This window comes from Heptranchias perlo, chromosome 28 (genome assembly GCF_035084215.1).
Source record: "Heptranchias perlo isolate sHepPer1 chromosome 28, sHepPer1.hap1, whole genome shotgun sequence".
Classification (NCBI taxonomy): domain Eukaryota; kingdom Metazoa; phylum Chordata; class Chondrichthyes; order Hexanchiformes; family Hexanchidae; genus Heptranchias; species Heptranchias perlo.
The window spans coordinates 41,076,749-41,091,958 of record NC_090352.1 but is presented as its reverse complement, the minus strand read 5'-3'; the positions used below and the strand labels follow the sequence as shown (position 1 = coordinate 41,091,958).

At 45.2% G+C, this 15,210-nt stretch overlaps 1 protein-coding gene across 2 annotated transcripts in view; it reads right to left on the bottom strand.

Annotated features, from left to right (window-relative positions):
* pigl (phosphatidylinositol glycan anchor biosynthesis, class L) overlaps window positions 1-15,210 on the bottom strand; it is a 54,178-nt gene that overhangs the window by 37,746 nt on the left and 1,222 nt on the right. For both annotated transcript variants that reach the window (XM_067967878.1, XM_067967877.1), the window contains exon 2: window positions 12,153-12,252. In XM_067967878.1, coding sequence (XP_067823979.1) covers window positions 12,153-12,252 — 100 coding nt within the window. The remainder of the gene's footprint in view (window positions 1-12,152; window positions 12,253-15,210) is intronic.

Below are 15,210 nucleotides of genomic sequence, written 5' to 3'. Positions count from 1 at the left end.
CTAGGCACTACAGGGTATGATAGCATAATGGTTATGTTACTAGACTGGTAATCCAGAGGCCTAGACTAATAATTCGGAGTCATGCGTTCAAATCCCACCATAGCAGCTGGGGAATTTAAATTCAATTAATTAAATAAAATCTGGAATATAAAAACACAACAACTAGTATCAGTAATGGTGGCCTTGAAACTACCAGATTGTCGTAAAAACCCATCTGGTTCACTAACGTCTTCCCTTTAGGGAAGGAAACTTGCCATCCTTACCTGGCCTATATGTGACTCCAGACCCAAGCAGTGTGGTTGATTCTTAGTCGCCCTCTGAAATGGCCTAGCAAGCCATTCAGTTGTATAATCTCGCTACAAAAAGTCATAATAAGAATAAAACCGGACGGACCACCAGGCACTGGACACGACAATAGCAAACCAAGCCCAGTCGACCCTGCAAAGTCCTCCTCAATAACAACTGGGGACTTGTGCCAAAATTGGAGAGCTGTCCCACAGACTAGTCAAGCAACAGCCTGACGTAGCCATACTCACAGAATCATACCTTTCAGCCAACGTCCCAGACACTTCCATCACCATCCCTGGGTATATCCTGTCCCACTGGCAGGACAGACCCACCAGTGGTATACAGTCAGGAGGGAGTGGCCCTGGGAGTCCTGAACATTGACTCCAGACCCCATGAAATCTCATGGCATCAGGTCAAACATGGGCAAGGAAACCTTCTGCTGATTACCACGTACCTCCCTCCCTCAGCTGATTAATCAGTCCTCCTCCATGTTGAGAAGCACTGAGGGTAGCAAGGGCACAGAATGTTCTCTGGGTGGGGGACTTCAATGTCCATCACCAAAAGTGGCTTGGTAGCACCCCTACTGACCGAGTCCTGAAGGACATAGCTGCCAGACTGAACCTGCGGCAGGTGGTCAGCGAACCAACCCAAGGGAAAAACCTACTTGACTTCGTCCTCACCAATCGACCTGTCGCAGATGCATCTGTTCATGACAGTATTGGTAGGAGTGACCACCGCACAGTCCTCGTGGAGATAAAGTCCCGTCTTCACGCTGAGGACACCATCCAACGTGTTGTGTGGCACTACCACCGTGCGAAATGGGATAGATTCAGAACAGATCTAGCAGCTCAAAACTGGACATCCATGAGGCGCTGTGGGCCATCAGCAGCAGAATTGTATTCCAGCACAATCTGTAACCTCATGGTCCGGCATATTCCTCACTCCACCATTACCAACAAACCAGGTTCAACGAGGAGTGCAGAAGAGCATGCCAGGAACAGAACCAGGCATACCTAAAAATGAGGTGCCAACCTGGTGAAGCTACAACACAGGACTACATGCATGCTAAACAGCGGAAGCAACATGCTATAGGCAGAGCTAAGCGATTCTATAACCAACGGATCAGATCAAAGCTTTGCAGTCCTGCCACATCCAGTCATGAATTGCAGTGGACAATTAAACAACTAACGGGAGGAGGAGGCTCTGTGAACATCCCCATCCTCAATGATGGCGGAGTCCAGCACGTGAGTGCAAAAGACAAGGCTGAAGCGTTTACAATCATCTTTAGCCAGAAGTGCCGAGTGGATGATCCATCTCGGCCTCCTCCCGATATCCCCACCATCACAGAAGCCAGTCTTCAGCCAATTCGATTCACTCCACATGATATCAAGAAACGGCTGAGTGCATTGGATACAACAAAGGCCATAGGCCCCGATAACATCCTGGCTGTAGTACTTGAAGACTTGTGCTCCAAAACTAGCCATGCCTCTAGCCAAACTGTTCCAGACAGCTACAACACTGGCATCTACCCAACAATGTGGAAAATTGTCCAGGTATGTCCTGTCCTCAAAAAGGTCAAATCCAATCCGGCCAATTACCGTCCCATCAGTCTACTCTTAAACATTCACTCCCTTCACCACCGGCGCACTGTGGCTGCAGTGTGCACCATCCACAGGATGCACTGCAGCAACTCGCCAAGGCTTCTTCGACAGCACCTCCCAAACCCGCGACCTCTACCACCTAGAAGGACAAGAGCAGCAGGCGCATGGGAACAACACCACCTGCACGTTCCCCTCCAAGTCACACACCATCCCGACTTGGAAATATATCGCCGTTCCTTCATTGTCGCTGGGTCAAAATCCTGGAACTCCCTTCCTAACAGCACTGTGGGAGAACCGTCACCACACGGACTGCAGCGGTTCAAGAAGGCGGCTCACCACCACCTTCTCGAGGGCAATTAGGGATGGGCAATAAATGCCGGCCTTGCCAGCGACGCCCACATCCCGTGAACGAATAAAAAAAAAAGTGATGGAAGGTGTCGTCGACAGTGCTATCAAGCGGCACTTACTCACCAATACTCAGTTTGGGTTCTGCCAGGACCACTCGGCTCCAGACCTCATCATAGCCTTGGTCCAAACATGAACAAAAGAGCTGAATTCCAGAGGTGAGGTGAGAGTGATTGCCCTTGACATCAAGGCAGCATTTGATCGAGTGTGGCACCAAGGAGCCCAAGTAAAATTGAAGTCAATGGCAATCAGGGGGAAAACTCTCCAGTGGCTGGAGTCATACCTAGCACAAAGGAAGATGGTAGTGGTTGTTGGAGGCCAATCATCTCAGCCCAAGGACATTGCTGCAGGAGTTCCTCAGGGCAGTGTCCTAGGCCCAACCATCTTCAGCTGCTTCATCAATGACCTTCCCTCCATCATAAGGTCAGAAATGGGGATGTTCGCTGATGATTGCACAGTGTTCAGTTCTATTCGCAACCCCTCAGATAATGAAGCAGTCCGTGCCCGCATGCAGCAAGACCTGGAAAACATCCAGGCTTGGGCTCATAAGTGGCAAGTAACATTCACGCCAGACAAGTGCCAGGCAATGATAATGTCCAATATGAGAGAGTCGAACCACCTCCCCTTGATATTCAACGGCATTACCGTCACCGAATCCCCCACCATCAACATCCTGGGGGTCACCATTGACCAGAAACTTAACTGGATGTACTGCATAAATATTGTGGCTATAATAGCAGGTTAGAGGCTGGGTATTCTGCGGCGAGTGACTCACCTCCTGACTCCCCAAAGCCTTTCCATCATCTACAAGGCACAAGTCAAGAATGTGATGGAATACTCTCCACTTGCCTGGATGAGTGCAGCTCCAACAACACTCAAGAAGCTTGAAACCAGCCAGGACAAAGCAGCCTGCTTGATTGGTACCCCATTCACCACCCTAAACATTCACTCCCTTCACCACCGGCGCACTGTGGCTGCAGTGTGTACCATCTACAGGATGCACTGCAGCAACTCGCCAAGGCATCTTCGACAGCACCTCCCAAACCCACCTGTATCATCTAGAAGGGCAAGGGCAGCAGGGACATGGGAATAACACCACCTGCACGTTCCCCTCCAAGTCACACACCATCCCGACTTGGAAATATATCGCCGTTCCTTCATCGTCGCTGGGTCAAAATCCTGGAACTCCCTACCTAACAGCACTGTGGGAGAACCTTCACCACATGGAGTGCAGATGTCAAGCAGGCGGCTCACCACAATCTTCTCAAGGGCAATTAGGGATGGGCAATAAATGCTGGCCTCGCCAGCGACGCCCACATCCCATGAACGAATAAAAAAAAGGCATGGCCGCCAATGGTGGAGTGATGAAAATCAGGGTGTGCATGAGGCCATAAGTAATGTCATGGGAGATCCTCCAGTAATCATTTCAGTTTTATTTTTCACTAATTTCCTGTCTTTGAAGTGATAACCTCAATACTCTAAAGCTTCTGTAGCCTTTCTTTATAACTAATCTCCATTACACTTGGGATCAGTATTATTGTTCTTCACTGTACCCTCTCCAATGCTTGTACCCAGTACTCTAGGTGTGGTGTGACGTGCATGATATGGAGCCATACACACCAGCCTGAGCCTTTCCCTGTTACAGGACAGTGCACAGTGTGGGGTCTGGTCACTCCATTCCTGGATATACCTCTATCACCTCCCCGCTCCCAATCTTGTGTATCTGCATCTAAGCTGCTCTAGTTTTCTTTTTGTCTTCGAAGAGAAATGTACTAATGTGTTAAAAAAGTGGTTGGGGGATGGGTGAAGAGTGCTAATGTTGTGCATTTAAATCCATTTTTCCACCAATATTATAATGCTTGTACATTTCTCAGTGTTAAATTTGATATGCCACCATTTGCCCAATTGTGCAACTGATCAAAATCCTTCTCCATGTTTTGCTACATCCCCAGTCTCTATTGTTCTCCCTATTTCAGTTGCAGTTTTAGTTCTAATTGTATTTGCAATGACCAAAATGTTTTGATTCTATTACTTTGGTTGGTTATTACTCCAAACCTTTATCACTGTCCAAATTCATCTTTTTCAGACCCGTCAGTGGGTCTCATACACCAGCAGCTTTTTGTGTTAGACACACCACAGGCTCTGAATGAGACAGACTAGGACACATATCACAGGACCAATTGCCCCAGCAGCTCCTCTCTACTGCCCAGGCATTTATTTCACAATCCAGAACTTTCGTTTGGTTAGTGCAAGGCACCCACTCTTGCTTTGTAAGTTACTTTATCTCCTTGCCCCCCAGTTGGGTCTTCTGACACCAGGCACCACCTCCAGCTGAGAAAGCAGACTGCGCCCTATATACCAACAATGACGGATAGGAAAAGACCCTCTGGTTCATCCAGCCTGTCCCACACCTTGCGTATCACAATATATACACACTCTCCACCCTACCCAAAACCATGTGATCTCCTGGGAGAGGCAAAGAACCAGATACAAACCCAGGTCAATCTGGGGGGTAGGGGGAATTCCTCTCCAACCCCCCATGGCAATGGAAACTAATCCAGGAGATCACTCTGGCCCTGATATTTCTATGCAGTACCTTCCTTTGGTAAGAGCTGAGGCCCTGGCTTGCACTTATGCCACTCTGAAACCAGCCAAAGAATATCCACGAGACAACATCCAGAAATGAGTCCCCTCCCGATTAACGCTCCCACTGTTTGGTGAAATGCCCAACCTTCACTCAACAATTGAGCAGGTTAGTGTCAGCTGGAGCAAAACTATGGCCCAGGATTACTGGGCACTATGTGTAGGGAGGGAACTTATTTGCTGCTCCTTTTTTTCTACCAATTTTTTTCACCTCCCCATCTCCTGGAGACAGTGATTCTTGCTGACATACAGTTCAAAAACTCAAGACAGGTTTAGGCACCTCACTCAAGTGGCTGTTCTTCATATTATGAACCTCGACACTAGTGTAAGCAGTACATTCAACTGTGGAGACATTGCACCCAATCCTATTCTCACACAACACTTAAGCTAGTTTTCCAACAGAAGTTGCTGCTTGCAATCAGGAATGGGAAGACTGGCCAATTCTCCCCACGATAAACCAAGAGTTTTGAGGACAATTTTACTTTTAAATTCATTCTTGGGATGTGGACATCGCTCGCAAGGCCGGCATTTATTACCCATCCCTAGTTGCCCTGAGGTGGTGATGGTGGGCCTTCTGTTTGATACAACTGAGTGGCTTGCAAGGCCACTTCACAGGCCATTTAGAGTCAACCACGTTGCTGTGGGACTGGAGTCACATATAGGCCCAGACTGGGTAAGGATGGCAGGTTTCCTTCCCTAAAGGACATTAATGAACCAGTTGGGTTTTTGCGACAATCTGACAGCTTCATAGTTACTTTTACTGATACCAACTTTTTATTTCAATATTTTTAAAAGCTGATTGGAAATTCTCAAACTGCCATGGTGGGATCTGAACTCACGCAGCCCCAGGTGAGATCAGATACTCAGCACAGGCTGAGAATCCAAACCTGGAACCTTCCTAGTCTGTCTGGCTCAGGCACTCACATCTTTATCCAGCTGAACCATTGGGGGAGCTCCAGATTAAACACTTCTAAAAGAATCAAGTTAACAGCTGCACCCCATTAAACTACAACTACAGAAAATTATATTTAACAATTGCCTTTAAATGACCTTGTTACAGTTGTGATAATTAGGTAAAGTAAAGCCCCTGCAGCACTTTTGAAAACAAGGTATAACAGACTTTTAACCTCATTGTAACAAGTAGTGCGGAAACATTGTGTGGCACGATGCACAAGAATAGGATCGAGGCACACAAGCACGGTGCGGGATACAGTGAACGCCCTATAACCCAGTATAACCTTCATTTTTTGCACCTCCAATTTTCTTCCCTCCTGAAATTGCTACCTATTGCTGGTGTACAGTTCCATAGGTACTGATTATAGTTCGATACCTCGCCCAAGTGACAATGCTTCCTGTGTGAACCCGGTGAGTTTCAGCAAACTATTTTATGTATGTATGGGGGGGGGGCGGTGCGGGGGCGAAAACACGGTTAGTATCATCTTGTCCTCGCCCAATGCCCACACATGAACACTTTTCAGAAGAGGTCACTGGATAGCAATCAGGAATAGGAATAAGAACATAAGAAATAGGAGCAGGAGTAGGCCAATCGGCCCCTCGAGCCTGCTCCGCCATTCAATACGATCATGGCTGATCTGATCCGAGCCTCAAATCTAAATTCATGTCCAATTTCCTGCCCGCTCCCCGTAACCCCTAATTCCCTTTACTTCTAGGAAACTGTCTATTTCTGTTTTAAATTTATTTAATGATGTAGCTTCCACAGCTTCCTGGGGCAGCAAATTCCACAGACCTACTACCCTCTGAGCGAAGAAGTTTCTCCTCATCTCAGTTTTGAAAGAGCAGCCCCTTATTCTAAGATTATGCCCCCTAGTTCTAGTTTCACCCATCCTTGGGAACATCCTTACCGCATCCACCCGATCAAGCCCCTTCACAATCTTTTATGTTTCAATAAGATCGCCTCTCATTCTTCTGAACTCCAATGAGTAGAGTCCCAATCTACTCAACCTCTCCTCATATGTCTGCCCCCTCATCCCCAGGATTAACCGAGTGAACCTTCTTTGTATTGCCTCGAGAGCAAGTATGTTTTTTCTTAAGTATGGACACCAAAACTGTATGCAGTATTCCAGGTGCGGTCTCACCAATGCCTTATATAACTGCAGCAAAATCTCCCTGTTTTTATATTCTATCCCCCTAGCAATAAAAGCTAACATTCCGTTGGCCTTCTTGATCACCTGCTGCACCTGCATACTAACTTTTTGATTTACTTGCAGTAGGACCCCCAGATCCCTGTGTACTGCAGTACTTTCCAGTTTCTCACCATTAAGATAATAACTTGCTCTCTGATTTTTCTTGCCAAAGTGCATAACCTCACATTTTCCAATATTGTATTGCATCTGCCAAATCTCCGCCCACTCACCCAGCCTGTCTATATCCCCTTGTAGGTTTTTTATGTCCTCCTCACTCTCTACTTTCCCTCCCATCTTTGTATCATCTGCAAACTTTGATATGTTACACTCGGTCCCCTCCTCCAAATCGTTAATATAGATTGTAAAGAGTTGGGGACCCAGCACCGACCCCTGCAGAACACCACTGGCTACCAGTCCGAGAATGAACCATTTATCCCAACTCTCTGCTTCCTGTTAGATAACCAATCCTCCACCCATGCCAGAATATTACTCCCAATCCAGTGATTCTTTATCTTGAGCAATAATCTTTTATGTGGCACCTTGTTAAATGCCTTCTGGAAGTCTAAATACACTACATCCACTGGTTCCCCTTTATCCACCCTGTACGTTATGTCCTCAAAGAACTCAAGCAAATTTGTCAGACATGACTTCCCCTGCGTAAAGCTATGCTGACTTTGTCCTATTAAATTATGTTTATCCAAATGTTCCGCTACTGTCTCCTTAATAATAGACTCCAAAATTTTACCCACCACAGATGTTAGGCTAACTGGTCTATAATTTCCAGCCTTCTGCCTTTTACACTTTTTAAATAAGGGTGTTACATTAGCAGTTTTCCAATCTGCCGGGACCTTTGCCGAGTCCAGAGAATTTTGGAAAATTATTACCAAAGCATCCACAATCCCTACTGCCACTTCCCTCAAGACCCTAGGATGTAAGCCATCAGGTCCAGGGGATTTATCCACCTTGAGTCCCATTAATTTACTGAGTACCAATTCCTTAGTGATTTTAATCGTATTAAGCTCCTCCCCACCTCGAGCCCCCTATTTGTCCAGTGTTGGGATATTCTTAGTGTCCTCTACCGTAAAGACTGAAACAAAATATTTGTTCAGCATTTTTGCCATCTCCATGTTTCCCACCATTAATTTCCCGGTCTCATCCTCTAAGGGACCTACGTTTGCCTTAGCCACCCTTTTTCTTTTTATATAACTATAGAAACTCTTGCTATCTGTTTTTATATTTTTTGCTAATTTCTTTTCATAATCTAACTTCCCTTTCTTAATCAATCCTTTAGTTACTTTTTGCTGTCTTTTGAAGACTTCCCAATCTTCTATCCTCCCACTAAGTTTGGCTACCTTATATGTCCTTGTTTTTAGTCATATACTATCCTTAATTTCTTTACTTAGCCACGGATGGCTGTCCTTTCTTTTACACCCTTTTTTCCTCAGTGGAATATATATTTTTTGAAAGTTGTAAAATAACTCCTTAAATGAACACCACTGCTCATGTACCGTCTTACCCTTTAATCTATTTTCCCAGTCCACTTTAATCAATTCCGCTCTCATACCATCATAGTCTCCTTTATTCAAGCTCAGTACGCTTGTTTGAGAACCAATCTTCTCACCCTCTAATTGGATATGGAATGTAACGATGTTATGGTCACTCATTCCAAGGGGATCCTTAACTAGGACATTATTAATTAATCCTGGCTCATTACACAGGACCAGGTCCAAGGTTGCCTGCCCCCTTGTAGGATCAGTTACATACTGCTCAAGAAATCCATTCCTAATACACTCAATAAACTCTTCCTCAAGGCTGCCCTGCCCAATTTGATTTGTCCAGTTAATATGATAGTTAAAATGCCCCATAATTATAGTTGTTCCCTTATTACATGCCCCGACTATTTCCTGATTAATACTTCTTCCAGCAGAGTTGCAACTATTAGGAGGCCTATATACTACGCCCACGAGTGTTTTTTTCCCCTTATTATTCCTTATCTCTACCCAAACTGTTTCATTGTCCTGATCCTTTGTCCCAATATCATTTCTCTGTATTACAGTGATTCCTTCCTTTATTAACATGGCCACCCCACCTCCCCTTCCTTCCTGCCTGTCGTTCCTGATTGTTAAATACCCTGGCATATTTAATTCCCAGTCGTTGTCACTCTGCAGCCATGTTTCTGTAATGGCCACAAGATCATACCCATACGTAGTTATTTGTGCCGTTAACTCGTCCATTTTGTCACGAATGCTATGTGCATTCAGATAAAGAACTTTCAAATATGTTTTGTGACACTTAGTTCCTGCTTTTTCCTTTTTTAACACTTTACCTTTTACTCCATACCTTCTGTCCCTTCCTGACACGCTTTCCTCTGTCTCCCTGCTCAGGTTCCCAACCCCCTGCCACAGCTTTGATGCTGGGTTAATCGCCTTGCGCCTTCCAGTTTTTATTTTATCTGTCGTGCCTAAAATACACTTTCTTTCAGCTGCTCTACGCTTTTCCCTTTCACTTGTTCTTGAACAACTGTTTGTACTATTTGTATTGTAGATTTCCCCTGGGTCTTCCCCTCTCAACTTTATTCTCTTCTGACTCCCCGCTCAGGTTCCCATCCCCCTGCCACTCTAGTTTAAACCTTCCCCAACAGCACTAGCAAACACCCCCGCAAGGACATTGGTCCCGGTCCTGCTCGGGTGTAACCCGTCACGCTTGTACAGGTCCCACCTGCCCCAGAACCGGTCCCAATGTCCCAGGAATCTAAATCCGTCCCTCCTACACCATCCCTGCAGCCACGCATTCATCCTGTCTATTCTCCTGTTCCTATACTCACTAGCACGTGGCACCGGTAGTAATTCTGAGATCACTACCTTTGAAGTTTTGCTTTTTAATTTATCTCCTAACTCCTTAAATTCACCTTGCAGGACCTCATCCCTTTTTTTACCTATGTCGTTGGTACCAATATGGACCACGACTACTGGCTGTTCACCCTCCCCCTCCAGAATGCCCTGCAGCCGCTCCGTGACATCCTTGACCCTAGCACCAGGGAGGCAACATACCATCCTGGAGTCACGTTTGCGGCCGCAGAAACGCCTATCTGTTCCCCTTACAATTGAATCCCCTATCGCTATAGCCCTGCCACTCTTCTTCCTCCCCTCCTGTGCAGCAGAGCCACCCGTGGTGCCCCGAACCTGGCTCTTGCTGCTTTCCCCTGATAAGCCATCTCCCCCAACAGTATCTAAAGCAGAATATCTGTTTGAGAGGGAGATGGCCCCAGGGGACTCCTGCTCTACCTGCCTAGTCCTTTTACTCTGCCTGGCAGTCACCCATTTCCTTTCTGCCTGCGTAATCTTTACCTGCGGTGTGACCACCTCACTGAACGTGCGATCCACGATAGTCTCAGCATCGCGGATGCTCCACAGTGAATCCACCCGCAGCCCCAGCTCCGAAAGACGGTTAGCCAGTAGCTGTAGCTGGACACACTTCCTGCACACACGGTCGCCAGGGACACTGGTAGTGTCCATGACTTCTCACATAGTGCAGGAGGAGCATATCACGGGTGCGAGCTGTGCTGCCATGACTTGTTTTGGACTCTCAGACTCTCCTCCCGCTCTCGGTCTCTCCTTTTATACTCTTCTCACCTCTCGGACTCTCCTGCCTCACCTGTGACATCGCACAGTAGTTGTCTCTTGTTGCAGGTCTGCTGCTGCTTTTATTCCCCAATCTCAGTCTTCTACTCTCAGGTCCACTGCCGCTCTGGGGAAAAAGTTAGGCAGAGCAGCACCTCCTTCCCCCAACTCCCACACGTACCAAACTCTCAGCAGTTCACACTGTGTTGTCCTCACTCCGTGCTGTTCGCACTGACAGGCCCCTGTATTTCTACAGTTTGTGACTCAGATGAGTCAGGCCTGCCCCACCTTCAGGTACCAGTTTAATCTAGCTCACCAATTAACTTGCTACAGCAGCTCTCTCTGCTGTAGCCTGACAGAAACTTAAACATTTAAACTTTAAAATTGAACTTAAACAGTTGAAAGCAATATGCACTAGATTTTAAAGAGATTAACCCTTAAACTCCCACACGTACCAAACTCTCAGCAGTTCACACTGTGTTGTCCGCACACCGTGCTGCCGACTGACTTTCCCTTTTTCCGGCTAATATGTACTATGATCAACTGTAGGGTTCTTACCAGCTCACTTCCCCCCGAGATAAGTTAACTCAGTCAGATTGGGCTTAAATCTGGAAACTTCCTGGCCTATATGGCTCAGTACCACAACAGACAGTGCATCTACCCAGTAAGCTGTCAGTGTGAAATATAACATAGAATTTCTGAGCTAAGAGAATGTTAGAACTGAGAGCCTGAGGGTGCAATGCAAGAGAGAATGTAATATCAATAGCCTCATGATGAGGTGAAGAGACTGAGTGTTGAAACCAAAAGCCTAACAATGAAGGTGGGGTTTAACAGAGTATGTTAGAACTGAGAGCCTGATAATTAGGATAGGCTCAGCTGGTTAAGGCATTATGTAGCTGAGTCATATAAACCAGGAAGGCCTTAAATTCAATCCCCAATTTGTGCTGAGTTAGCTAGTCTCAGGTGAGATGGCAGTGTAAGCGCTGCAATTACCCCAGTGCCTGGGGGGAGAAAAATCAGCCCCAGTTTCACTCCTGAATGCTATCTAGGGACGTTCCTCATAGTGCGTGCAGACGCATCAGGCAAGGACAGGATGCCCCTCCAAGGGTGAACAGTCTGCTGACATTCAACATCAGGCTCACGTGAAAAATGGTCACTTGGGGGAGCTGCCGGAGGGCTGAGCACTTGTGGTGTTGTACCCTCCAGCAAGAATCAGCATCTTCAGGAGAGGAGGGAGGTAGAAAAACTGTCAGAGAAAATGATAAGTAAAAATACATTTTAAAAATATACATATTAATTTTGTATGTACTTTTAAAAACGTGTGACCCAAACACAGCATCTTATTATAAGAGACCCCAATGATCTATCTCCTCTGTTATGGAGGCCCTTACATGTATGAAAACTAGGGCAGTGCGGGAGCTGTACTCTGCACTGTTGCAGCAAATATGTACCTGTGATCAAGGATGGTTACACGAGACGAAGGGATCCCCAGAACAGCACAGCTCTGCAGGAGTTCCTTCTTACGAACCTCCCCTTGATTGTAGAAGTTCCCTGAAAAAAATCAAACATTAGCAGCTTCTAACAGTAACTGCACTGCTCATAATGGAAAGTGATCTTATAAGACTGTCCTGTACTGGCTCTCAATTTTACTGCAGGACACACAATTACATTTTGGTAGGGTCCATGAGGATCAGAGAGCTTGTCTGAGACTCACCAGCCTTCTACATCACAATATCAGGCTGAACAGGATGCTCAGTGCAGCAAGAGATATCATTCTTTTAGGAAAATTCTTTGTTTCCTGCATTTGTACAGATAGAATATATGAATCCCTTCATTCTTTGGGCATATAACATGCATTATTTCGCATTAGAAAGATGCCTCTAAATCCAGGCGCGTGTTATGAAAGAAAGGAAGAACTTGCATTTATATAGCGCCTTTCACAACCTCAGGATGTCCCAAAGCGCTTTAGAGCCAATTAAGTACTTTTGAAGTGTAGTCACTATTGTAATGTAGGAATACATAATCTATAAATACATGTCCTAAGTGAAAATTTACAGTATTAGCATAGCTGATTGAAACTTCTGGTACTGGGAATTTGAATTTGGACCCCATTCAGCAAGCACATGGCTCTAGTACAATACAACACTGTCTTGTACAAGGTGCTTCCCCAGCCATACCAGCTACTATTTACCAAAGGAGAGCCCAATCCCCAGAGTTTTAGAAAATTGCAACTAGCATAAAAATGGAACATATTTTTCACCTTAATATTCTGATCTTCCTCGTCCTTGTTAAATGATGCCAAATTACCAATTTTAACTGTTTAGTGAGAGATTTCTTAATAAGCGATTGCTTTATTAAATTGTACAATCGGGCTGTGGGCTGGCACCATATTGCACACACACTAGATCATCAGCTGTTTAATTATATCTGTGTTCCCTGGAAACAGTAAGGACTGCAGCTATAGTTTATAAATAGAGGCATAGAGTACAATAGTAAGAAAGTTATGCTAAATCTTTATAAATCACTGGTTAGGACTCAACTGGAGTATTGTGTCCAATTCTGGGCACCACACTTTAGGAAGGATGTCAAGGTCTTGAAGAGGGCACAGAGGAGATTTACTAGAATAGTACCAGGATGGAGAGACGAGAGAAGCTGAGATTGTTCTCCTTGGAGCAGAAAAGGTTAAGGGGAGATTTGATAGAGGTGTTCAAAATTATGGTGGATTTTGATAGTGTAAATAAGGAGAAACTGTCTCCACTGGCAGAAGGGTCGGTAACCAGAGGACACAGATTTAAGGTAATTGTTAAAAGAACCAGAGGGGTGATGACGAGAATTTTTTTTTTTAACACAGCAAGTTATGATGATCTGGAATGCACTGCCTGAAAGGGTAGTGGAAGCAGCTTCAATTGTAACTTTCAAAAGGGAAGTGGATAAATATTTGAAGGGGAACAAATTTGCAGGGCTATGAGGAAAGAGCAGGGTGTGGGACTAATTAGATAGCTCTTTCAAAGAGCTGGCAGAGGCACAATGGGCCGAACGGCCTCCTTCTGTGCTGTATGATTCTATGATTCTAGTTTGGGCCACATCAATAAACAGAGGATGTTGTTGGTTACCAAGTGACCCTGAATTAGTGTTGCCAGCTGCAATCATTGATGTGCAAATCTATTGCTTGGTTTTAGCAACATAGGAGAGGGGCCAAGGTTCTCCCAGCCCCTGCTTGATCTGCCTGCCTACATTGAGATTCAGATGCCACAATCAACCCCTTTTTAAAAAAAAAATTCAAAAGTCACAGCCTGCATACGAAGGCTTCATTTTCCGTTGTGCATGGAAGATAAACCGAGCTTCATTTCACCACAATCCTTGTGGTTGGTTGACAAAAACTAATAGGTTTAGAAAAGAATATGTAAAACTCTGAGGTATGATTGAATAGCCAACAATGTTTCCCCAACTTGGCTTCTCCTGACGACTGACAGACTCGGTCCTTGACCTCATCCTTCAAATGTTCAAGTTGTGTACAGTGTGGCAGAGCACTGCTACTTTAATCCAGCTCTTCAACAACCATCCCACATATAACAGCACCTGCCGAGAACAGCAGACATCAGAAATAAAGTATGCTGGGTACAGGATAGGACAAGATCAGGAAAAATAAGCAAATTCAGTAAGATTGTTTCCTGCCTGTTTCTGTCTCTCTTTCAGTACAATCTTTGCAAAAAATTCCCCAGAGAGATATTACATCCGTGGGAGAGAAAATTGTGCCAATTTGACAATCACTCCATACACAATAAAAACTTGGATCACCCAGACTGCACTGAATGTCATCCCCATTCACACTACATGAATGCATCCGTGAACCTGGTTCAGCTGGTAACAGGGTCTGGCTAAAAGAATAAGTCATTATTCTAAAAGGAATGTGGAGATATATATATATATATATATACACACACACACAGGTGTCAGGCTTGGCTCAGTGGTAGCACTCTCACCTGAGTCAGAAGGTCATGGGTTCAAGTCTAACTCGAGACTTGAGCACATAGCTGACACCATAGCTCAGTACTGAGGGAGTGCTGCATTGATAGAGGTGCTGTTTTTTGGATGAGACATTAAAACTAGGCCCTTCTGCCTGCTCAGGTGAATGTAAAAGAGTTCACAGCACTATTTGAAGAATAGCAGGGGAGTTCTCTAAATGTTGACCAGGACACTGATCAATCAATCAATATCACTCAAACAGATTACCTGGTCATTTATCTCAATGCTGTATGTAAGAGCTTGCTGTGCACAAATTGGTTGCATTGCTTCCCTATAGTACAGCAGTGACTACACATTAAAAATACTTCATTGGCTGTGAAGCACATTGGGAATCCTGAGATTGTAAAAGGCGCTACGTAAATGCAAGTTATTTCTTCTTTCTATATTTGTCTTCAGATTTGGGACTAAATTTTAAACTTGTTGAAACAAAACATTGCACGGTCTCATCTAGATCAGGTACAGCACGGGTTAGATACAGAGTAA